This window comes from Pipistrellus hanaki, assembly GCF_964339955.1.
Source record: "Pipistrellus hanaki genome assembly, chromosome: 7".
Classification (NCBI taxonomy): domain Eukaryota; kingdom Metazoa; phylum Chordata; class Mammalia; order Chiroptera; family Vespertilionidae; genus Pipistrellus; species Pipistrellus hanaki.
Window position 1 is genome coordinate 53,614,453 of NC_140509.1, and position 26,482 is coordinate 53,640,934.

Sequence of the window (26,482 nt, forward strand, 5' to 3'; positions counted from 1 at the left end):
AGTCTGCAGAGCAGAGCACCGTCACTCAACAGTAAGGGGGTAGGAAAGGTCCCAAAGAAAGCAGAAAGGTGTGTTGAAACAGGAGTCTGGGATTACATGTCATACAGAGGTGAGCTGGGAATACTAGGTCGCCTGTGAGGCACTTTTGCAAGAAGCTTTTCTACATTCCTTCAGCGCTCTTCTCTCTCTCTCTCTCTCTCTCTCTCTCTCTCTCTCTCTCTCTCTCTCTCTCTCTATATATATATATATATATATATATATATATATATACACACTAGAGGCCCAATGCACCAAGATTCCTGCAAGAATGGGCCTTCCTTCCCCTGGCTGCTGGCAGCACCTTTACTCTGGCTGGAACCATCTTTCTACTTTGACCTGGAGCCGCCTTTCTGCTTTCCCACGCTGCCCAGAGGCCCGGAGTGGCTGGGGTGGTGCTGAACACCTGTGTTGTCGCCATGACGACAATGCAAGTGTCCAGCCCCACCCGCCATCTTTGTTGGGTTAATTTGCATACTCACTCCTGGTTGTCTGGTGGTCGCTGTGAAGGTACAGTCAATTAGCATGTTAGTCTTTTATTAGGTAGATATTTACTTATTGATTTCAGAGAGGAAGCAAGAGGGAGAGATAAAAGACATAAATGCTGAAAATCGTCAGTCAGCTGCCTCCTGCATGCCCCCTACTGGGGATTAAGCTCGAAACCTGGGCATATGCCCTGACTAGGAATCCAACAGTGACCTTCTGGTTCATAGGTTTGATTGATGCGCAAACACTGAGCCCCTCCTTGGGTTTCACCTTGTCCTTGAGCCTCACAGTATCTTTGTTACAGTCAGAAACGTCCAACTTTTAGGAAATGGAAGGGAGTTCATACATTACTAACCTTTACAGATGAGGAAATTGAGGATCAGAGGAAAGTGACTTGCTTATGGTGACATAGCAAGTCAGCAGCAGCTAAACCAGAATCAGAAGAGCCCTAGAATCTTGCCTTGTGTCCTTCGGCACCCGGCCATCTGCTCAATAAAACCTACAGCTCGCTTAACTTCCTGCACACCCACACAACACCACGCACAGCTCCTCTGTGGAAGTTAATGATTAAAATCTGATGTGCTCTAAAGCATCTAACCAGTAACTAATTAAGCAAATTTCTGTGAGAAAAGACATTTCAAACAGAAAAGTGTTCTCTTAATCTAAATCCATACATCTACCTTTAAATTGTAGTAGCATAAACTGTACAAATATTATAATTGTACAGTTTATGCTACTACAAAGATACTTAAAAACATTTCATAATATAATACAACGCATCAACCTCTAGCTTTAGATTTTCTCCTCATTGCAGGCCTCATGTTAGGCCCTGATAAAATGGTTTTGTAACTTTTTTTGGGGGGGATTTAACTAAAACAACTTCCCTTAGTGTTGGAGTGAACAAGGTAATAAAATCTGTTTGCTGTGCCCCCTGTCTCCAGATAGGGCTGTAATTACACCACAGAAGGAAGAAAGGTAGCTGAATCCCACTCCAGATCATTTCTGTGAACTCAGCCTCCTTGTCAACGGTGCTCTCACATTGCATGCAAACCGCAGAGATATCTCCTATGAGCCGCAGAGACAGGGTCTGGTTGCAGGACCGTGAGCTGGCTTTTATTCCTTGTGAAACTGATGTCTGTGGTTCAAAAACAAAAATTGACATTCTGAGGTTTAAAGAAAGTATTGCCAATGAAATCCCCTGGGCAAAACACACACACACACACACACACACACACACACACACACACGAAACTTGTAAAAATTAAAGGTATTTCTTTATGACCAAGTATTACAAATAAATGCATTTTACTCAAAAAAGCATCTTGTTCAGCTTTTAAAAAAAAGTTTTGTTCATTGAAATGTGTTTAAAAATTGATCTTTAAGAAAGAAAAGCAGGCCATTTCTACTACAACCAAATTGACTTTTGATAACGTTTTAATCTCTTAATTCAACCATTTGGCATTTTTCCCCAACAATTTCCCCCAAATCTTACAAAAACCACCAAGTGCAAAGTATATTCACACTGTGTCAGTAAATACAGAGGTAAGCATAGTTTTCCTCAATCGCTGAACTGCCCTCCGGTCGCTGGTCTTTGAAGTGACAGTCCCCCGGGGCTGGCGCTGTCAGCGTGTCCCCTGACACCTGAAGCGCCCAGCGTGCTCTGTCCTCTGGAAGGAAAACCACAGGCCACCGCCCTGGCGCCATCCCTGGCTTGGTCCAATCAATACGGACTTATTTCCTGTCCATTTGCTGAGGTCACAGGAGCGAATCTCATTAATTATTTCTGCTACTGCAGCCTCCAGTGTGCTTCTGGCGTGACCAAGGAAAAAAAACGGCTTGACCTTTTTTTCTTCTGATTCTGTTTGTAGCAGTTCCAGAAAGATGGCAGGATTCATTTAGCAACGTGATAAAAGGAAGAAAACACAACGTGTATGTTTTTAAAGTCGTTAGCAAATTGAGATATTTCTGATGAAAGCTCTCTGGATCACCTCATCCCTCGGTTTTTTTCAGCTGACGAACAATAGTGTCTTTTTAATTTGGTGTCACGAAAATCTGGTCACAGCAAACACAATGTTTTCTAAAGCAGATCTGGCCTCGGAGGGAGGAAAGCTCTCCAGGGCCGCCAGGGCCTTGCTTCCATGGTAACGACACAGGTCAATAGCCGAAGTCACACCTTTGCCAGCTTTGATTGTTTCTCGCAACTGTTAAGACACAAACGCACAGTGAAAGTCAGTTTTTAAGGTACATACCACAATTAAACTGGGGAGGGGAGGCGGAAAAACAAAGAACGGGACAACCATATAGATTCCGTGCGCCAGCTCCTTCTCTTGAGGTAGAGAGGACGTCACCCCCCAGTGATCTCAAGGCACCACCGTTCAGAACCTAAGGCTGCTCAGTGTCTGCCTCCGGGGAGCACAATGGGCTCCTAATTACACCACCACCAACTCCCACCCACTGGTATCTTGCCATGCGCCCTGCTGGGGGCGGGGAAGTGACAGGGAGGACATTTGCATTTCCAGCATTTTGCATCAGCAGCCCAGTATTCTTATGTGAGGAAGGCTTCACTAATATCCTAGTTAAAAATTGTATTTTTCCCACTGTATGTTGACACAATAGTCCATATGAAAATTCAAGAAAGACGCCACATTAAAAAAAAAAAAAAAGAACACTACATTTTAAACACTAAAATACTTTATTTGGGAAGAATGAATTGAAAATAGCTTTTGTAAAGAATAAAGGAACTCATCAACAAATAGAACTGAATAAAATGGTTACACTTTAGAGCTGAAAAAGATTTGGTCTGTCCAGCTTCCCTTTGCCTGGATTCCATCTTTTCTTTCTCAGTGACAACCTCACATGTGCCTAACGCCCTAACCAGAAACCCAGGTGCTCCCTCATCCCTCACATCCAGCCAGGCACCATGGCAGCACAGGCATTGTTTACCCTGGACGGCACTTCTGGCCCCCAGAGATTGGGTGGGGCCACGTGACAGGTTGTAGTCCCTGTGAATGATACTGTCCCTTTGGGCTTCAGCCTTCACTTGTCCATGGAGTCCCTGCAGAGCTCTCCCTCTGGCACACCCACGCCCACACTGACAGGCTCCTCAGCCTGGATCCCAGAGGGACCCGGTGAGCCACCACAGAGCCGCTTGGACCTGAAAGGGACATGTCATACCAGCGAGAAACAAGTCTTTGTTGTTTGAAGCCACAGAGATTATGAGGGTGTCGGGAGCCTCTTGACTGATAGCACCACTGAGTCCTAGCTATTCTTTCCCCTGTGAAGCTCTCAACTTGATCTTCTGCTCTTTATTCCCAATGTCATTACGATAGTTCAGGCTCCCACCATCCCTCATCTCCTACAGGGTCTACCTACCACAGTTCTGCCCCCCTGGACTCCATCCGTTTCCCCCTTTCACCACGAATTTAGGGAGACTACTTGTAGCTTCATCTCTGCCATCAAGCTCCCCAAATTGCACTTGGGTGGAATGCCCTCAGCTAGGATGACACCCTAAGGGACTAGGTGCCACTCTGCATTCTGCAGTACAGCATTATTATACAGTGTCGTATTTTAATTCTTCATTCACCCAACTATCTCTTCATTAAATGTTAAGCTACTGCATAATCCAGGAAATATAAAAGAATAAAAGAAATAAGCTGTTTTATTCCTCTAATTATAAGATGAACAGAGGTCCAAAGAAGCCTAGGGGTTCACCAATTATAGATGAGATAGTGGCAAAACTAAGATGAAAAGCCTGGTTTTTCTTTTTATTAATTTTAGAGAGAGAAGGGAGGAGGGTATGGAGGGAGGGGGAGGGGAGGAGGGGAGCAGAGAGGGGGGAGAGAGAAGGAAACATCAATTTGTTGTTCTTACCACCCCCCCCCCCCCCCCCCCGTTTCCATCAAGTTCATAGGAACATAACCATGCCCATTCATTTCAGTCCGTCTGCTGCTTTTGTGCTACAATGGCAGAGAGTGCAGAGTCGAGGAGTTGCCACAGAGACTGTATGGCCTGCAAATCCTCAAATATTTACACTTTGGCTTTGATATAGAAAGTCTGCAGGCTCCTAGATTAAAACAATGACTATCTTCTACTTAGATTCAACAATAGTTAATATTTTGCCATTTTTATTCTGTCTACATGTGTGTGTATGTTTTCGGAACCATTTTAAAATAAGCTGGAGGCAGTGATAAATTAACTCTCCAGGGGAGGACAAAGCTTTATTTGTAGCATTTGCAGAATTTTGTGGTATGAATACTTCCATCATTGAGTTTCAAACTACCGAGGGCTGTGGGATCACAAAATTCTTGAATATTTAACAACAGGCTCTGAGCGGGTAGGACCTGCCCTGGACACACCACGGAACGTAGGATGCTTAGCCCTTGTTTGGACATGTATCTCCTAAATTAAGAACACTCCCCTCCCTCGATATAAACCAGGATACTATTATCACAGCTAGGAAAGTTCACAATAGTTCTCTCATACTATCTAATACCTAGTCCATGTGCAAATTCCCCATCTGACTCTAAAATGTCGTCTTTTTTAGCTTTTTAAATTCCAACCTCATCAATCCTGGTTTACATATTTCATTTGTTGGCTATGCCATTTTAATCCCCCCCGCCCATGACATTGCTGTTTTGAAAGGACTAGGCTGTGTTGTACAATGCTTGACATTCTGTATTTCTCTGATCATTTCATTTAATTTGGTACTCTATGTAGTATTCAGTTAGGCTCCACTGAATATGCAAAGGTGGTTCACGTGGTATGTAACCCTACAATGAAGGGTAATTCACATTAGGACGAGACCGCACCCAGGAAGACATCACTGAAAGTTACTCACATCCTAAAAGAATGAATTCTCTCGCCCAATGATGATTTTACCTCCAGTTAACAGCTGAATCTGTTCTGTCTGGGGAGGTGGGCTCACAGGGCTTAGCATTCCAAGGGACCTGATAGAGTCCAGGTGTAAAATGCCCACATAACGACTCCCCAGTAATCTAATCCTTCAGGGAAGGGATTGTTCCTCAGTCATCTGTAAACACTCCTGCCACCTACACAAAATATTGGCTCAAAGGAAATCCTTTAGATGTAATTCATAGACTATAAATGAGATTCATTTTATATTATAAATTTGCATAGGTAATGGGTCTATCCTGAGAAGACAGTCTTGTCCTATGTATATAAATGTGACAAAAACAACAACAACACATAAGCTGGGGTTCAAGCTTTATTGACCATAAGTTCACCCGGGGAATTTTAAAATGCAGATGCCTAGGCTCTGTTCCTGGAGACGGGAGTCAATAGGTCTTTAAAAAATACTTCCTAGGCCATTCCGATGATTAGCCAGATTTGTGAATATCTCACTAGCGAGGGCATGTATTTTGAGTTACTCTATTTTAAAACGATTTTAGTTATATTAGGTTTATATTGTTTCAGCTATACTTCCAATTGGTTGTCTTTACAATGATCAAATTCAATTCAACAAGCATTTGTTGGCATTTATGTAGCCTAGGTATACTGTAGAGCACATGTGTCAAACACAAGGCCCGCGGGCCAAATCCAGCCCGCCAGGCCTTGCAATGTGGCCCGCACCGCGCTGTCATCACTGCACTCCACTGTCAGTTTATGACATTGTCAGTTTATGACTGTTCAGTAAACCGTTCGGCCCGCGATTTAGGCTGGATTTTAGATTTTGGCCTTTTCTCTGATTGAGTTCGACACCCCTACTGTAGAGAGAGAAACCCTGTAAGAAGGGCAGTTACAGGACCAGAAAGGGTTAAGTAGAACACAGAAGGTCTGGACCTGTGACCTTGATTCTAATAGCTACAATAGAAAACACCGCAAGTAAAAAAAGATCCTTCCACTTTTGCCTTCATGTACATTTTGTCTGGGCAAAGCCCAAATCAATGCAGAGCAGAACTTTCCATATTAGGATGCGGCTAGAAGAGCTAGTGTGCCCACACTGGCCCTTGTGACACACACACACTGAAGGTAAATTATTAGTCTGTGTTTTATTTCCTTGATATAGCACTTTAGGGTACTACTATAATTAAATCTCTAATTAATTCCACTGAGTAATTATATAATTGTGGCATCACCTGAAATAAATTAAGTCCAATCCCCTGTTAGAGCATCCAATTAAAAGTATTAATACAGAACAGGAGGATGCAAAGTACTTAAAGTTAAGTGCACTATTACTTAACATTTGTTAAACACCTTTTAAGCAATAAATGTTGCTTGATGAGGCCGATTTGAGAAAACCATTGTATGTCTAAAAACCATTTGGTTCGAAAGTGCAAGCCTCTGCCATGGGATCTACCATATTTTTTCTGTGTATAAGATGCTATTTTTTTCTAAAATCATTAGATTGAAAATGGAGGGGCGTCTTATACACGGAAGTCAGCAGAGGAGGGAGCCGAGTCGATGCGTAGCTGCCTATATCTTGTCAGACAGGCTTCCTCCAATCATGAGCCTTATTGTTACTGACGTCAGCTGATGCCATAACTGGAGGTGGAAGTGGAGAGTGCACAGATGCAACAGGGACCTGAGTGTTCTGAGCCCATAAAGATGTCAAAAAATAGCTGAAACCGGTTTGGCTCAGTGGTAGAGCATTGGTCTGCGGATTAAAAGGTCCCAGGTTCAATTCCGGTCAAGGGCATGTACATTGGTTGCGGGCACATCTCCAGTAGTGGGTGTGCAAGAGGCAGCTGGTCGATGTTTCTCTCTCATCGATGTTTCTAGCTCTCTATCTCTCTCCCTTCCTCTCTGTAAAAAAATCAATAAAAAATATATTAAAAAAAAAGATGTCAAAAAATAAAAAGATAAATACTGGTAAGAGACTGTCTTACTCTGCAAAATTCAAACTGAGTGTAATCAGCTTTGCCAAAGAGCATGGATATAGAGCTGCAGAGAGACAATTAGGACTCCTCCCACTAAGTGTATGATCAGACAGTGGAGAAAACAGGAAGAACAAGTCCTTAAGATGCCTAAAATGAAGAAGGCCTTAAGAAGAAAACCAGTAAAATGTTTAAAATATTGATTTCTTAATTTTAGGTTGGAAAAGTAGGGGTTTCTTATATATGGGGACATCTTATACATGGAAAAATACGGTAAGTAGCTTTAGAAGAAGTGGAGGCTGAAGTCACTTCTCTCCAATGAAATCAGAGAAAGAACTAGAAGAAACCCCACACACAATCTTATCTTACTTCATTTTGGAGAAGATACTGGGATGAGAGAGGCTGCACAAGGAACTTGTGAAATAACCGAGGTTTCATGTCTCACAGCCAGAGCTCCTCCACTCTACAGCACTGGAAAAGATAACCCCAAGTTTTCTTTCACCCAACTGAACAGAGTACTTGGTGAAAACTGGGATGCTAAAACTCATCTGGAACACAAAATAGACCTCGTTCTGAAGAAACTAGATATAGAGAGTAAGGGAATATAAAAAAAATACGTTCAAGTTTTTAAAAAATTATTATTTATTGATTGATGAGAGAGAGAGAGAGAGAGAGAGAGAGAGAGAGAGAGAGAGAAAGAGAGAGACAGAGAAACTGTGATATGTTGTTCCACTTATTTATGCATTCATTGGTTGACTCTGACTGGGGGATTGAACCTGCAACCTTAACCAAATCGGGACAATGTTCTAACCAATTAAGCGACTACACATCAAAAACATTTTTTTTTTTTAATGGTTGCAAATACCTGGATAAGAGTAAGAGAAAACCAGTGGAAATCATGTTGAAATGGGAAGAGACCATATACTTCTTAATCAAGGGGTAGAAGTGGACCATGCTTCTCTAGTGGAGATTATGAAGTTGGCAAAAAAGATAAGATGCAGAAATGATAAGGAACTTCAATCTTCAAACATCTACTAAAACTCACATTCCATAGTTGACAAATTCTTGGTGTGTCAGACTGATAATAGCCCGATGAAATACAACAAGAATAACTGTATAATTGTGCATTTAGGTTTTAAAAATTAATTGAAGTGTAAGCTCAGTTTGGCAATGACTCATTAAAAAATGCTGAAATCTGTGATAACCACATACCTTACATAATTTAAGACTATAATGTAGATTTTTTTTAAAAGAGCAGTTTATTGATTTTTAGAGAGAGAGAGGAAGATAGAGGGAGATAGAAACATCAAAGAGAGAGTGCATATCGATGGGCTGCCTCCTGCACACCCCCACTGACCACTGAGCCTGCAACCCAGGCATGTACCAGTGACCTCCAGGAATCCAACTGGCAACTTTTGGGTGCCCAGGATGACACCCAACTGAGCCACACTAGCCAGATATAATGTAGATTCAAAAAAAGCAAATGCAAACTTTGGCAGCATCAATAGGTATACATCTCCAAAACACAGGCAGGAATGGTCACAGCACACTTTGATGGTCAACTCGTTTAGAAAACTGTATTCAGTTCTGGGTGCCGCTGCCATGTGTGAGAGGGGCTTTCAAGATAGACTGGGACCAGAATGAGGATGAAGAAGCGTTTCACAAGATGTTATCTAAGGAAATGCTTAACCCGGAGGAAAGGATTACAGGAAATTATAAACGTTATCCTCAAATACCTAAAGCAATGAATTAAATGGAAGAAGGAGCAGTCCTGTTCTACTAGTCTAAGCTTCGGGGGGCAGGCCAAAGCGACGAGGTGAAGTTCTGGGAAGCAGATTTCAATGACAAATAAGAAACAGCTTTCAAATGACTAGAGCTGTCTAACAACAGAATAATTATTCTTGACAAGTTGTGAACTCCTCCCTACTAATGGAAGCCCTCAGATGATGAAGTCAGAGAAACTATGAATGAAATTCAGCAGGTGTGGGAAGTGGGACGATGCTACTTCCAAAGTCCCATCCCAACTCCAAGATTTCAGATGCCAGTACTTCAACGGAATGGCAGGATGGTGCAACAGGAAAAGCAACAATAAAATCTTCCTCTAATATGATAAAATGTGAAATGTATTGCAAACAACATAATAAAGCACTCTTTTTGACTTAGAGTAACAAGTTATTTGCAAGAATCTATAGGAAAAAAATTCTACCAATCTTAACTAAATATCTTACTTTGGCAAAGACAGGAGATAGAAAAGAGAGAATTCTTAGTTATTTTCTCAATCACATGAGTTTACATGCAAAACAATAAGAATTATATAAAACTGAAGCTCGAGAAGCAATCAGTGCTTCATGTTTTCCAAAGAAAAACTTAATGATTTATAAATAATCACAGCTTTATCCATATTCTGACTCCAAGCTAATTTTTAATTTTGGTATCACTTGCCAACGAGGAACTTAATTCTACACATTGAAATTCAAATAGCAAAACTAGGCCAGTGTGACTCAGTTGGTTGGAGCATCATCTCGTATACCAAAAGGTCACGGGTTCGATTCTTGGTAGGGCATGTGCCGGAGGCAACAAATGGATGTTTCACTCTTACATCTCTCTCTCTCTTTCTCTCTCACACACACTCTCTCTTTCTCTCCCTCCCTTCTCTAAAATCAATAAAAAAGGATGTCCTCAGCTGAGGATTAAAAATATAAATAAATAAAAATAAAATAAAATGTTAATAAACAAACCTGGAACCATGAAACTTTTTAGTAAACTCTGTAGTAGAAATTCAAAAGCGAAATGGCATAGGTTGTGGAGTGCAGCATGGAGCCCATCTTGCCTGTAGCTTTGTTGGGAGTGAATCAATAAAGAGCAAGCTCTGTTATCCCATGACAAACACTCTGCTGGTATTTTAATGAAAGAGAACACTGTGGGAGGAGAGCAATTCATCATGTGGGCATCAAGTAGTCCTGGGGCTATCTGAGGAAAACATAAACTATGTAAGAGCGAATTTGGTTCCTATTATTGTACGTTTGTCTGTATCTGACTCAGACATTTACTTAGGTAAATATTATAACTTAGACATTTCTTTTTTTTAAAATATATATTTTATTAATTTTCTACAGAGAAGAAGGGAGAGAGATAGAGAGCTAGAAACATTGATGAGAGAGAAACATCGACTAGCTGCCTCTTGCACACCCCCCACCGGCAATGCACCCGCAGATAACATACATGCCCCTGACCGGAATCGAACCCGGGACCCCCCAGTCCGCAGACCGACGCTCCACCACTGAGCCAAACCAGTTTTGGCAATAACTTAGACATCTCTTAAATCCTTCTCATGCCTCAGTTTTTAAAATATATATTTTATTGACTTTTTACAGAAAAGAAAGGAGAGGAATAGAGAGTTAGAAACATCGATGAGAGAGAAACATCGATTCAGCTGCCTCTTGCACACTCCTTACTGGGGATGTGCCCACAACCAAGGTACATGCCCTTGACTGGAATCAAACCTGGGATCCTTGAGTCTGCAGTCCGACACTCTATCCACTGTGCCAAACCGGTTAGGGCTCATGCCTCAGTTTTTATCTGCTTTAGTATTTGGGTGCTGATACTTGGAAATCACTTCCCTCTAAGCTACTTCCACTACCACCACCATTCACAGGACCCTACATTCCTAACATCCTAACATGCATCCTGATACACATTTGCAGGATTAACACCTCTTCCAGACATAGGGGATCTCTACGTTATGGTGTTATAGAGGGTATATTTGTAAACACAGGTCCTTATCTCCTTCAAAAGAATGATGATAACTGTATCTATAAAACTTTCTTGAAAGAGTGAAGAATTTAAAAATATCATAATTATCCCGGGTGGTGTGGCTCATTGGTTGAGTGTTGACGTATGAGCTAGGAGGTCATGGTTCAATTCCCGGTTAAGGCACATGCCCGGTTGTGGGCTTGATTCCCAGTGTGGGGTATGCAGCCAACCAATGATTCTCTTTCATCATTGATGTTTTTAACTCTCTCTCCCTCTCCTTTCCTCTCTGAAATCAATACAAATATATTTTAAAATCTTATAATTATTGCACTGGTTCAGCAAACATAAATCCTAAGAGTCTTTTACTAGACAGTCACTATTTCTGAGACCAGGACTATGTTAGATTATAGATTAATGCATACACTTTTTGGATGTTTGCAAGACAAGAACCTGCACATTCTCCCTTACTTCTTTCTGTAGTGTGTCTAAAGAGAGAGAGAGAGAGAGAGAGAGAGAGAGAGAGAGAGAGAGAGAGAGAGAGAGAGAGAAACATTATTGATGAGAGAGACTCACTGATCAGCTGCCTTCTGATCCTCTGCCCCCGCCCCCGCCCCAAACTGGGGATTAAGCCTGAAACCCAGGCATATGCCCTTGACTGGAATTGAACCTGGTACCCTTCAGTACAGAGGCTGACACTCAATCCACTGAGCCAAAGGGGCTATGGCTGAAGCATCTTGAGAAGCAGCATGGTGGCAACACACTGTAGAGTCAGTGGACCTGGGCAGAATCATGACTGTGTGAACACTCTTAGGTAATGTGATCTGTTCTCCATGAAATGAAGGACTTCAGAGATAGAATTTGATAGGAACATCTGATCAGGTGTATCTTGAACAGCATACACACTGAAAAACATGCATGTGGTGGCCTGATGGCAGGCACCGTAGAGATCAAGAGTGCATACAAAGGGTTACAACCTTTCCTAACTGGTGCCCACAGATCTTGTCAAAGTGGATGGCAGATAAAGGTTGGAAGTTCCTGAGATCTAGAACAGAAAGACCTTCCACAAGGGGCACTCTTGCGCTACGCAGGAATCAATCTTGAGAGATTTATCTTGGGCTTTTACTATGTCTTGGTGAATAGGTAAGACCTTTTATCAAGCCAGGAAGTCAGGGAAAGGGATAGAATCTACTCACCACAGTGTGTGTGTGTGTGTTGGGGTAGAGTGGGTGGGGGGGGGTGAGTAGTGCTTGGGGATATGGCTTCATATGCACCAACTAAACAAATTACAGGTTTGTGATAGATCAAACATCACGGAATCCTTTCTGCTACACAAAATCAGGCTGTAGGGGTAGTGGCCAAGTTTGAGAAATATCAATCCAGGTCATGACAAATACTTCTAACCTAAACCATATTCAGCATCTATAAACAAGTGCCTCTCCTTTCTCTCAAAAAATGTAATTTTGGAAAACCCATGCTTCTCCTTTTTTTTTTTTTTATGATAAGGAAACAGATAATATTCCCTTCACCTCTACTCAGAACTGTTTCAGGGGACTACACAGGCCCCTCTGTGGAGACAGAAGGTTCTCTCCCTGCATAAAGGCATGTAGGCGCTCCCTGTGCCAGGAGGCTCCTGATACCACTAACTAGGAGCACTAATTGAATCCAGCTATCCCACAGTGCAGAGCAGTCACCCACAGAACCAGTCTGGAGGGCGTTTGTAGTTAGCTTTCTAGACTAAGATTCAAAAGGTTACTCCAATTGCATCTTTATTTCAGACCAGGGAGTACAAGGCATTGAGGATATGATAATTTGATTAAAAGTGTACTTGGGGGGAAATAACAGGAGCAAAGGTGGAGTCAAATATACCTTATGAATGAGAAGTAAAGAATATAGGCACAAACATTTGCGATACCGTGGGTCATTCATTCATTCATTCAGCAGTAATTCAACAAATATTTGTTGGTTATCTAGTATGTGTCAAGCATTATTGGTTATCTAGTATGTGCCAGGCACTGTGTTAGGCCCTCAGGGGACATATAATGGTGAGCAAAACCAGACATGATTCCAGGCTTACAAACAAGAACTGGACATCAAAAATCTAAGTCTACTGAAGCTTCCTGATAAATATTAGTTATTATATAAATATGTAATTTTTAGGGACCAGGAATTCAAAATGGTCAATTTAAGAATGGCAGAGCCGAAACCGGTTTGGCTCAGTGGTAGAGCGTAGGTCTGCAGATTGAAAGGTCCCAGATTCGATTCCGGTCAAGAGCATGTATGATGGTTGCGGGCACATCCATGGTAGGGGGTGTGCAAGAGGCAGCTGGTCAAAGTTTCTCTCATTAACATTTCTAGCTCTCTATCTCTCTCCCTTCCTCTCTGTAAAAAAAATCAATAAAATATATTTAAAAAAATGGCAGAGATTGTCCCACTAAATATTATTGTTATGAACTAAGTAATTTCACATTTTATATATAAAATTAGAAACCAAAGATCACAAAGTAGGAATATATGATCTGAAGAAAAAGAAAAAAGACAACTGCTTAGAGGATTGAATTAAATTAGTATTAACAGTATTAGGCTAACAACTGAAAAGGTGGCACATTTTATGATGTCATCCAGAGGGTTATTGATATCATTTAATAATTTTATTCATGATCCACTAGGGAACAGAGATTATGGTCATTAAATCTGTCGATGCCATTGAAGTGTGTGGGATTGCTAATACCTCAGAGAACAAGAATCCAATTTTAAAATAACATTAAGAAATTAGAAGAATAGATCATCAGAGCAAGATGATAGTCACTGAGGACCAATGCAAATAATATATTAGAAGCCTTTAGGAGGAAAAACACCAGCTTGATGATGGGCAAGGAATAAATGTTCAGAGGGCAACTCTTTTGCAAAATGACTTGAAGGCTCACGATAAGACACACTCCGATTAAAGGCATTAATTAGAATTAATTAAAGGCATGTGGGATTAGAATTTATTTTGATTAAAATTTTCACATGATCCAAAAAGCTTTTAAGTTTTATTGTGAACAAAAACTGATCAATGATTATTTTTCCATCATTAATAATTACATATTGAAGGAGATTTAGAATCAGAGCAGTAGTTCCAAAAACTGATTTTAGTAGATCAATTGTTCTGAAAAACAAATGAAGCAAAATCTACTCATTATTGCTGTAAGGCAAAGCACTTGTCTGAAATGTAATTGCCAAAAAAGAATAATAACTGGTTTTATCTGCCTTTTAAGGAAACAAGGAGTGGGATTTAGACCAACACTTGCAATGCCTGCCTGGGGCTAGGTTCCCTCCTCCGCAGCTGTCCTCCTGCACCTCAGCCCCTCTGACGCCCAGCACAAAACCTCAGTGTAAAAACATTTACATTCTCCACTTGTGCTTTCCTGCCATCGAAGCAAGCAATTCTTTAGGAGCCTAGAATTAAATTCTGATTATATCAGTAAAAACACATTTTTCAATTCTCAGTAGCCCAGGTTATAATCTGAAAAATTCCTATTCAAATTAGAATACACTTTGAAAGCAGAAATCCTTAAAAAAAAATCAATGCATCTCTTATTTTAAACATGCTTAAATGTGGTCACCTTAATGCCCTTATTTACATTTTTATGTGTTATCTTCCAGTCTTTATCAAGCATATAACATTTTACATAGTTGCATTTATATTATTAATGGCATTTGAATTTGGATAATTTTTTTCTTTTTTTTTTTGTCTTTCTTTTGTCTTTTTTTTAAAAAACATTTTTATTCATTTTTCACAGAGAGGAAGAGAGAGGGATAGAGAGTTAGAAACGTCGATGAGAGAGAATTATCGACCAGCCGCCTCCTGCACACCCCCTACTGGGGATGTGCCCGCAACCAAGGCACATGCCCTTGACTGGAATCAAACCAGGGACCCTTCAGTCCGAAGACCGACGCTCTACCACTGAGCCAAACCGGTGCCGGCTTTTTTTTTTCTTTAGGATAATTTTTCTTGAAATTCTACAGGGTGGGGCAAATGTAGGTTTACAGTTGTTTGTATGGAAAACAATATAATAATGAATAAATAATAATATAAAAATAAGCTGTGTTTCCTGTACTCAGGGCTGTAAACCTACTTTTGTCCCTGTTTTATAAACACCTGATCTAATTGGACCACAAGTCCTTTATGGAAAAAGATGGGGGAGGGGAATATCAATGCTTCTTCATAATCTCCATAATTATCACTAACAGAGGAATCCTAAATGTTCAGACAACTTCAAGAGGCTAGAGGAAGTGAGAGATTGCATGCATAAGTGATGCTGATGAGATATTCTAGCAAGGAGCTAAGGGAAAGCCCCAGGGCAGGAGATGCAGCATCTGCCCAAGAAAGGGGTATAGCAAGGAGAAAACACAGCAACATCTGGTCTCTAAATGTGCCAACGTGAAAAATTCTCACAGCCAGTTAGCTAGGGCTTGGGATAGAACAAGCAGGCAAAAATTGCCAAAAAAGAAAAGAAAAAAGAAAGAAAGAAAGAAAGAAAGAAAAAAAAGACAGAGACTGGCTTTGTCAGTAAAGAAAAGACAATAAAATTATAGCAAATTTTATATTCAAGGTTCACAAAAAGAATTTCGGACTCAATATGCACCAAAGTGTTTGATACGATCTATGTAAAATAAGAGAAAAACCAGTAAAAGGGCAACCTTGGCAGGAGGATCAGGACCTGTGAGGAGAGGCCTTTTTCTTCGTAGAGGCAAGTGATGATATGTGATCATGCAAACACAAATGCAAATGTCTGTGGACAGCACTGCTGGATGGTTGGAAGAGAATTTTAATGTGCACCCTATGCAAATGCGTTTTATAACGAAACAAAATGTGTAAGGCCTTCTGAGGGCGGGAGGGAGGAGGGAGCAGCCCTTCTGCGCACTGTGCCTGAGAGGCACGGGAGGACGGGGACCCAGCCGGGAGAACGTGCAGCCCTGGGATCCTGAACAAACTCTAGGAGAGAGCGCAAGTCAAAAAGCTCTGTTGGTTGAGCCTCTTTCCATGCACCAGGTGGTCACCTGTTTGATATCCGGTCGGGGCACAAGCCCGGTTGCAGGCTTGATCTCCAGTGCAGGGCACGCAGGAGGCAGTCCATTGATGTTTTTCTTTCTCCCTCTCCCTTTCTCTCTCTAAAATCAATAAAAAACATATTTTAAAAAAAAACCTCTCTAATGAATTAACACCTGCAAGATCTTTTTTTATCAAGTGCTTAATCTTGAGCAATTCTCTAAGCTTAGAGCGAACTTATCGAGTAAGAAGACATTAGAAAGAACAACTCTCTCTTCTGTACTGAGTCATGGGGAAAATTATATGACCTGCACAGCAAAGACTGGAGATGAAGATAAAGAAAGCTTCTGTAAATTTAGACTCTGTGTCAAAATTAGCATGAATTTTCAAGCCCATTTACGGCTCCATCCTAGGCACCTGTGAAAGACGAGCAGAGGCCGCTTCAGTGCTGCCCGGCTGTGGTTCTGACCAACTGACGTGTACACATATCGGCATATTTGCAGCAATTATAAAAAGGAAATGGGGAAAGAGCCTGCATCTCTGGTGATGGAGATATTTAAGCAAGCCATTCTGAATGTGTTAAAAAATTAAAATTGTAGAAAGCCAAAACCATAGGTGCCATGTTTTGCCTGAAGTGGTAAAAATACCATCTGCCCAGTCTTTTAGCAGCATGCTCATGTCACGTAGCAGTAGGCTAAACTACAGGCATACGCTCGGCTCCAGCTGGGGGAAATACACAGACGCTTGTAGATGTTTTTCTAAGCAAGAGTAGGCAACATACTCCGTTTCCTTCAGACATATATGTTGGTTACCATAGCAAAGTGAGTGCAACTGTGGTCCGAGGAGCTTCGCCAGCAGTCCCAGCACGCGGCCACAGATTCCTGCAGTTCCGTAGGTGGCACTCTTCCCTCTCTCACTGAACTGAATCGCGAGAGCCTAACCCTGGGGGCCAGGAGCCTCCACAACCCAGGCTGCAGACCAATCACTGTAATTAAGGTCCCCAGGGCTTTGTGCAAATGAGCAAAACTGGTAGCACCAGCTTCTTGGTCACAATCCACTCCTGGTAATTACATTCTGTCTAATAAAACTCCTCCTGCAGTGTTAACTAGGTAAGTAAGATATTTCTTGTTTTTCCATTTTAGAAGCTACTGGGTAGAGTCGCCTTACAGTTAAGCAGCTGCCTTCCCTGGCCAGCCCTCGGGGAGACGAGTTTCAGTCGTGGGTAGAGGACGCCTGTGCCTCTGTTAACCACCTTACCGAGGCGGGAGAGACTTTAATGGATTAATAGTTGTCGAGGGCTTTCATATCTTAAGATGAAAGGCACTGTGTCCGTGCAAAGCATTTATATCCAGGCTCTGCTACAGCAGGAACTCAATTAAAAAGTAATTCAATTTCTTATGTGTTTGAATCCAGACCACTGTTTTGCTGGATGTGACAGACATCCTGCAGATCCAGCTGAGGCGAATTTTGAATCTATGGCCTCTTCTACCCTTTCTCCTTCTGCCTCGCCCTTCTGAGGCTGACTAAATCTGAGGCAGCATCTACAGCCACAGAGCACCGGACAAAGCAAATTTTTTTTTGACTCTTGAAATCTTATTTTTCAGATAAAATTTGTTTTTTGAGTAAATACTCACAACTTGGCAATAAAGACATCTCCAGTAACAGACAAATTTCATGACGGTCTCTAGGAATAGCCACTGAGTGTCCAATGTAGTTTTACAGATAAACCCACCAGGGAAGCCCCAAGTCACTAGGCACGGTGCCTGCAAGTCAGCAGGAGCACTGAGACCACACAAACCGGATGAGCAGAACTGAGGTCATGATGTGTATACGGCAGGAGAGAATACGTAAGCTGCACCCTGCCGACATCTCCTCCACACTCAATAGCGATGGATATAATCTGTCTTCCCGCGGTACTTGGGTTTAGGTCAGTGTGAGGATGAGGGGTCTGGATTAATTACCTACATACAGTCATGCCCTTAACTATCAGAATACCGCCACATACTAGTATTCCAGGCGGTGAGTTTTCTGTCTACTGCATGGGATACATGGTCATGGGGCACTTGGGAAGCTAAACTTAGGGCTCCTGACCATTGGAACGGACTGTGTTGTAGTCAGTATGCTGTTAAAAAGGCTAATTTGAGTCTACAGTTATTGACTCCAGACCTCTTGCAGTGTCCTGCACTTCTAGCATAACTCTGACACAACACTCATCCAATGCATCTATCGGGAACTCCTATGTGTAAAAGCCAGTGCTGGACACAGGTGACGCAACCACGAACAAAGAGCCTTGCCTGCAGGGCTCTGTAGTCTAGTAAAAGAAGGAAATAAGCACCTAAATAAAAGTGAAAAATGTTAAGAAGAAAAATAAAATAGAGCAAATGGGGGGTGGCTACTTAAGACAGGGAGGTCTGAGTCCGGAAGTGTGTGATGGAGGGGCCTGTGTCTGTCTTGTTCATGGTGGGAGTCAGTACCCACACCGCGCAGCACACATATTAATGCCAAACACATAGCGATTGGGTGGACGAAGTGGATGAAGGAATGAATGTGGACTGAAGAAATATACAAGAATGTCTCTCCCCCTCAGGAATGTCTCCTCTCAAATTTGGAATGGGCCTAAAGAATAAAACAGCACTACTCTAAATTGCTTGTTTTATACTAAAGAAACTGAGGAAAGACTGAAGAGGTCAAGTGATTGATACTGGATTTTTGTTGTTAATTTTCACCCAGGATATTTTTTCCCATTATTTTTATTTTTTAGAGAGAATGGAAGGGAGGAGGAGAGACAGAGGGAGAGAAACATTGATGTGAGAGAGAGACATCGATCAGTTGACTCCTGCACATGCCCCAACCTTGGCCGTGGAGGAGCCTGCAACTGAAGTATGTGTCCTTGACTGGAAGGGAAGCCGGGACCCTTCAGTCTAGAGGCCAACACTATCCACTGAGCCAAACCGGTTAGGGCTGATATCAGAGCTCGGTCCTGGGGTGTTTGATCTATTTTTTTCTTTTTTTCAAACTTCTTCCATTGTCATGTGCTTCTGCAATAAGAAACCTTAAAGGAGTCCTTTGAGTCACAAATAAGCAGCAATGATCAATAGTTACTCGATTGCTTTATTTTTTGGTTCATAAGTTAGCTGTCTTTTAGTATCACAGTAAAATCCCAGCCTTTATCTCCCAACTAATTTATTACAACCTTTCTCTGCAACAATCTCAATCTAGTTAATACTTGCAACAGGTGCCAAAAGCTTTCCTTTCTTCTCTGATTAAGATAAAAAACCCTATGCCAGATTTTCTCCTGAACTAACTTCATGTGCCTTCTATTTACTCACTCACTCACCAAGTGCCAAGCACTGTGTTAGGCACCACGTGTACAAGATAAATAAGACACTGTCCCTGCCCTTACAGAGCTCACAGGCCATGATATGGCTCTTAATTGGATCACGATAATAGTGAGTGCAGGGACTGAGACCCACAGGTACAGGAGAACGGAGGAAAGCACCTACTCCAGCCCGGGGAAGCAGGGAGGGTTTGCTACCGGGATTTTACTAGATAGATTGAGAAGGTTGCTGAGAAAAGTTGTTAATAAATTAGTTGGGAGATAAAGGCTGGGATTTTACAGCACGATCCTAAATTAAGCCATACAGGAGGGCAGGAGGGGCCAGATAGAGGGGGAAGGGCATTCTGAGCAGAGGGGTCAGTATGAAGAACAGAAACTGCATGCTTTCTGTAATTTGGTGCTGCTGGAGCGCAGGGTAGAAGGAGAAGAAGCCGGAGAGTCCCTCTCAGGGGTGTGATTACACAGAGCTTTATATGCCAATCTAGCAAGCTCTGAAACTGCTTTACAGACAACATGGAGCTAAGGAAGGGTTTTAAGCTGGAATGCGAAATTGTCGGATTTGTGGTTCTGACATTCTGGGTACTAATGGATCTGTGGGGACAAGGGAGAGGCAGGGAGAACAGTTAGTAGGTTCAGATGAAGGAATGTACATGGAGCAATGGCTGAAAGATCAAGAGGGGTTGGATAAAATAGGCATGACCTGGTCATGGAATACAGGGTGAGGAAGTAGGAGCACTCACGGTGACTTCTAAGTTTCTCATATGGCTGACTGGTGGGATGACAGTGCCAACAACAGGGAGAGAAAAGTAACAAGGCCCAGAGCTATAACACTAAAAGTGGACCCTTTGGGTGATAATGGTGTGTCAATGTAAGTCATTGGCACACATGTACTAGTATCACTCTGGAGCAGAATACTGATAGTGGGGAGGCTGTGCCTGAGTGTGGATGAGCAGGAACTCTAAACTTTTCGCTCAATTTTGCTGTGAACCTAAAGCTGCTCTAAAAAAAATAAAGTCTATTAAAAAAAAAAAAAAAAAAAAAAAAAAAAAAAAAAAAAAAAAAAGGCCAGAGATGTCAGGGAAGGTGCTGAGTTCCACTTAAGATGCATTGAGCTCTTTGCCTGTGGGAGACCAAGAGGATATATTACACATGTGGGAATCTGATAAGACTCAAGCACACATCTAAGACCAACAGACATGGAAGTTCTTAGGTTAGAGGTGCTCCTATTATCTACTTTTCTTGAGAAACAGAGAAAAGGAGGGACTGCATTCCAGGCAGGGAAAGGCGTCAGAGTGAAGGCGGGGAGCCGGGGTGTAAGCATGGGTGGCCAGGAGAGCACAGGGTTCGGGCAGCCCTGAGAGAGTGCTGTGGGTTTCAGCTGCTTCCCCTGCCAGCAGGGCCCTCACAGGTCATATTTCTCCCTGCCTGTCTTTGGAGTGCAGGTGTGCTCACACACTGGATATTCCTGCTGCTGTGTAAGCCAGATGGTTAACATGTTCCTTTAGCCAAGCAGCTATATGCATCCCACACACCTGCTAAAATGTTCCATTTGTCCCTGAAGGGAAAACAGAATGCGACCCAAGTGTGTTCCTAGACCGCACTGGTAAACTGAAATCTGAACTCCCCGAAGCAATTTTCAGCCAAGGATGTGTGTCAAACTGTCTGCAGCACCTTCTCGCAAACCCTTCCTCCTGCCCTGCCCCGCTCTTCCCACCAGGGGATTTTGGTCTCGGTGAGAGAGGGGTGATGCAATGGTAATCTAGGCACGTATGTTTTCAAGTGCTCCAGAGGTGACGTGAGAAATACTGCCTTCAGGAGCCCGAGTCTGCCCTGTTCGGTGCTTCCTAGGTATGATCTGATGGCATAAAAGCTCTTTCCGTCCACGGCCAACGATCTATCTTTCCAGCAATGCTTCCTGATCTTACTTACCTTGTTTATTTTATTTTTTTCTTCATAGCACTTACACCCATCTGGCATTGTATTATGTATCCATTTAGTTTTATTTTTTATTTTTTTATTAGTTATCTGTCTTCCCCACTAGAGTGTAAATGTCTGGAAAGGAAAGACTGGGTCTGATTCACTGTTGTATTCCTAACACCTACCCTGGTGTCTGAATGAAGCAGGTGCTCAATAAATAAACTTATTGTTGAATGAATCTTACAGTACCTGCTAATGCCTGTTACTTAACAGGGAACGTTCCTCAGCTTTAAATGTGATTATTCTTTTCACCTTTCAAATATAAGCAAAAAAACCAAACACCAAACTGAAATGTATACAACTATATGCTATAAATAAAATTCACCTACCTTAGCATAGTTTAATCTTCCTTTCTCTTGAGCCTAAAATAGAAAAGGAAAATATTAATTCATCAGTTCTTTAAAAATTTAGTATTTATGTATATACTTCAGTAGGTAGTCTACATATAAGACATGCAAACATAGTGAAAACTTGAGAGAACAGCACAATGAGCACACACATACGTTTTATCTAGATTTGACAGTAGCAGACAAGACTCTTTGCCCCTTCCTGCTTTAGCACACATCTTTTAAGCATAAAACATCTCATACATAACCACATGCCCATTCTCAAAGTAAAAAAAGTAACAATAATGACATACCATCTAAGATACAACTCCATATTCAAATTTCTCCAATTGACCCTAGAATACTTTTCATAGCTTTATTTTTATTTTACCCAAACCAGAATTAGTCAAGGTTCACACATTGCATTTGTTTTTTTAAAACTTTATTTTTACTGTTGACAGATTACAGGTAAACATATTGTCCCCCCCCCCCATCCCCCCGCCCCCGTCCATTTCCACCCAGCTACCTTCCGTCTGTTTATCACTCTGGCCTGTCTATGGGTTATGCATAATATGCTCTTTGGCTTCACCTTCTTTCCTCCAGTCCTCCTACCCCGTTTCCCCTCTAACTTCTGTCAGTCTGTTCTATGTATCCATGCCTCTGGTCTTATTTTGTTCATCAGTTTATTTTGTTTATTAGATTCCATATACAAGTGAAATCATATGATATTTGTCTTTTTCTGACTGGCTTCTTTCACTCAGCATAATAATCTCTATCCATGCTGTCACAAAAAGTAAAAGTTCCCTTTTTAAAATTATTTTTAATTTTTTTTGGTATTTTTATTGATTTCAGAGAGGAAGGGAAAGGCAGAGAGATAGAAACATCAATGATGAGAGAGAATCATTGATTGGCTGCCTTCTACACTCCCCCCACTGGGGATCAAGCTTGACTGGAATTGAACCCAGGACCCTATAGACCGCAGGCCAATGCTCATTCAACTGAGCCAAACCAGCTAGGGTAAAAAGTTCCCTTTTTATGGCTGTGAAGTATTCCAGGGGTAAATACTATCGTTTTTCCTATCCACTCTGCGGATGGGCACATGTGCTGCTTCCAGATCGTGGCTATTGTAAATAACACTGCTACGAACACAAGGGGCGTATTCTTGTGCAGCCTTTCTGATTAGAAATAAATTTTCTAATTTTGAATTCTTGGAATACATTCCCAGGGGTCACTGGTCAAAAGGCAGCTCCATATTGTTTTCCACTGTGGCTGCACCAGCCTACATTCCCACCAGCAGTGCATGAGTATTCCCGTTTCTCCATGTCCGTACCAGCACTTGCTGATTTATTAATGACAGCCATCCTGGCAGCTGTGAGGTGATATCTCACTGTGGTTTTAATTTGCATCTCTCTTATGATTTGTGACATTGAGCGTCCCCCTGCCCCCATATGTTTATTAGCCATCTGCATGTCCATTTTGGAGAAGTATCTATTCAGGTCCTTTGCCCATTCTTTAATGAGATTGTTTGTCTTCCTGGTGTTGAGCTGTATGAGTTCTTCGTATATTTTGGAAATTTACCTCTTATCAGATGTATCGTTAGCAAATATTTTCTCCCATCCAGTGGATTCCCTTTTCATTTTGTTGCTGGTTTTTTTTTTTTTTTTTTTTTTGCTGTTCAGCTTTTTAGTTTAGAAGTAATCCTATTTGTTTATTTTTTGTTGTTGTTTCTCTTGCTCTAGGAGATATATAAGCAAAAATATTGCTACAAGGGACATCTGGACTTTACTGCCTATGTTTTCTTCTAGGATTTTTGTGGTTTTGCAATTACATTTAAGGCTTTAATCCATTTTGAGTTTATTCTTGTGTACAGTGTAAGTTGGTGGTCTAATTTCATTTTTTTTTTTGCATATTTTTTTCCAACACCATTTATTGAAGAAACTGTCTTTATTCTGTTGCATGCTCTTACCTCCTTTGTCAAATATTTTTGGGCTCTCTGTTCTGTTCCATTGATCTATATGTCTATTCTTATACTAGAGGCCCGATGCACAAAATTCATGCAAGAGTAGGCCTTCCTTCCCTTGGCTGACCGCACTGGCTTTCCTCTGGCACCCGGGATCTGGGCTTCCTTCGCAGCCCTGGCTTTGTCCGGAAGGTCATCTGATTTAATTAGCATATTGTACTTTTATTATTATAGATGCCAGAATCAGGCTGTTTTAATTTTGATGGCCTTGTAATATAATTTGATATTATATTGTGACACCTCCAACTTTGTTCTTCTTTCTCAGGATTGCTGAAGCTATTCAAGATCTTCCTTGATTCCATATAAATTTTTGGAATATTTGTTCTAGGTCTATGAAATATGGCAGTGGTATTTTAATAGGAATTGCGTTGAATCTTTGCTTTGCATAGCATGGACATTTTAATGATGTTAATTCTTCCAATTCATGAACATGGTATGTTTCCATTTATTTATATCTTCTTCTATTTCCTTTTAAATGTCCTATAGCTTTTCTGAATACAGTTCTCTTACCTCCTTAGTTAAATTTATTATTTTTGTTGTTGCATGCATTTGGTTTTAATGTCTATGTTAAATCTACACTAGTTCCTCTCCTGCCCTGACCAGGAACTGAACCATGACCTTCTGGTTCACAGGTTCATGCTCAACTACTGAGCCACAGCAGCTGGGCCTTCTCCTTGTCTCTTGCTGATTAGTATGGATTGCTCAGGTACAGCACTTGTTTTTTGTTGTTAATTCTTGCTGAGGATATTTTCCCATTGATTTTTAAAGAGAGTGGAAGAGAGAGGGCAAGACAGAAATATGGATGTGAGAGAAACATGTCAGTTGGTTGCCTCCTGCACAGCCCAGCCAGGGCCTGGGCCAGGGAGGAGCCTGCAACTGTGTTACATGCCCTTGACCAGGATTGAACCCAGGACCCTTTGGTCCCCAGGCTGACGTTCTACCCACTGAGCCAAACAGGTAGGGATTAAATAATGCAGAGTTGTTCCTATTCTCAAACTCATTCCTGCAAACATCTGTCATCTCATGACGTTTAATTTTGTTTCTGTTCTAACAGCTCCTCTTCATTCTAGGTATTTCAACATTCTCATCTTTCAGTATTTAACACAAAAGACATGTTAAAAGCGTTGAAAATAGTAATTGTTGAAAGTTAAGAAGTTGAGGAACTTTTTTGTGTCTTGAGATTGCAGGCAAAGGGTAGAGAAACTATATATTTACAATGACTTAGGGTGGACTTGTCCTTCTGGGAGCACTGAGCATTTCCCAGTTTGTCTCATGAAAATGAAAATCAACCGTGTTTCTTCAGGTGGTGAGCGTGAACCTAATGCTGTTTATAAATTAGGACCTCTAGAGTACTCCTATTATAAATTCTTATAAAACCTTTTTTTTCATCACATACTTTGCATATAAACTAATCATCTTAGAGAATTCTATTATTTGGAAGTATTGGTGCTTACTTAATCCCAAGCTATTTTCAAACTCTCATTTTATTTTGTATTCTTAGTGTACCCTTTCACCCAGAGATACACTTTGCTGGGGAGGATGACAGAGAAACCTCATGTCTGTAATCCATATGTGTGCAGTAACAACCCTTAAATGTTTTGAAGGCTGAGAGACTAGAAGGCTACATAGAAATGCAGCATGACCATCACAGCCATTAAATCTGAGCAGACTGTAACTACTGATAGGTAGCTCACCCGAATGACTTTTTTGAAATAACAACAGAAAACATTTTTATTGAATTTAGAGAGGAAAATAGAGGGAGATAAAGACATCAATGAGAGGAAATCATTGATTGGCTGCTTCCTGCATGCCCCACACTAGGGATTGAGCCCACAACCCAGGTTTGTGCCCTGACCGGGAATCGAACCGTGATCTCCTGGTTCATAGGTTGATGCTCAATCACTGTGCCACACTGGATGAGCCCAAATAACCTTTTATATTATCAAACAAGCATTCTAACATTGCAAAACCATTTCATCGTGGGCTGCTTTAGCTTACATATAAAAGTACCCTTTTCTTTACAGAGCAAAATTATAAATATTTAAGTTTTTGTAGGTACACTGTATATTATATTTCCAACTGCTCTGTGGGTTAATTTTTACTTATGTCATATACACTTCTGAAGTACACATTCTGATAGAAAACATTTCTTTTCACAAAAAGCCTTTAGAATAAAAATGTAGCAAATTAGAAACGGATGCAAAGGATGATTTAATTCCTTATATAGATAATATTTCTCAGTAAGCACTGTCTATCCCATTTCTTTTTTGTAAAATAGTTAATTTGGGGGGGGGGGATATAGTTTCTATTTCACCTGATGGATGAAACAGAATACAGTAATTCCATTCCTTAAACAATCACCCACTGTGCAGTTCTTAGGCGGAGGCACCAGAGGCCCAGCCATGAACAGCACAGATGAAGATCTCTGCCTTTAGACAGGCTTCACATCCAGTCCCCCTTAGGACCAAGGCTCCATGCGTAGGGAAGTTTCTCTCCTTCTCACTATGTAGTCCATGTCTGGATCAGTGCTCACATACAATAGATGGTCAACAATACTTGGTGAAGGAATGAACAGATGGATGGATGCTTTTTAAAAAAATATGTATTTTATTGATTTTTTATAGAGAGGAAGGGAGAGGGGTAGAGAGCTAGAAACATCGATGAGAAACATCGACCAGCTGC

At 41.3% G+C, this 26,482-nt stretch overlaps 1 protein-coding gene across 1 annotated transcript in view; it reads right to left on the minus strand.

The window, feature by feature from the left end:
- Positions 1-1,938: 1,938 nt before the first annotated feature.
- Positions 1,939-26,482, minus strand: part of PDSS2 (decaprenyl diphosphate synthase subunit 2) — a 173,846-nt gene continuing 149,302 nt past the window's right edge. Inside the window, exons 7-8 of the mRNA XM_084890546.1 lie at positions 21,784-21,816; positions 1,939-2,723 (exon numbers count right to left, since the gene is read on the minus strand). Coding sequence (XP_084746672.1) covers positions 2,565-2,723; positions 21,784-21,816 — 192 coding nt within the window. The 3' untranslated portion in view covers positions 1,939-2,564. The remainder of the gene's footprint in view (positions 2,724-21,783; positions 21,817-26,482) is intronic.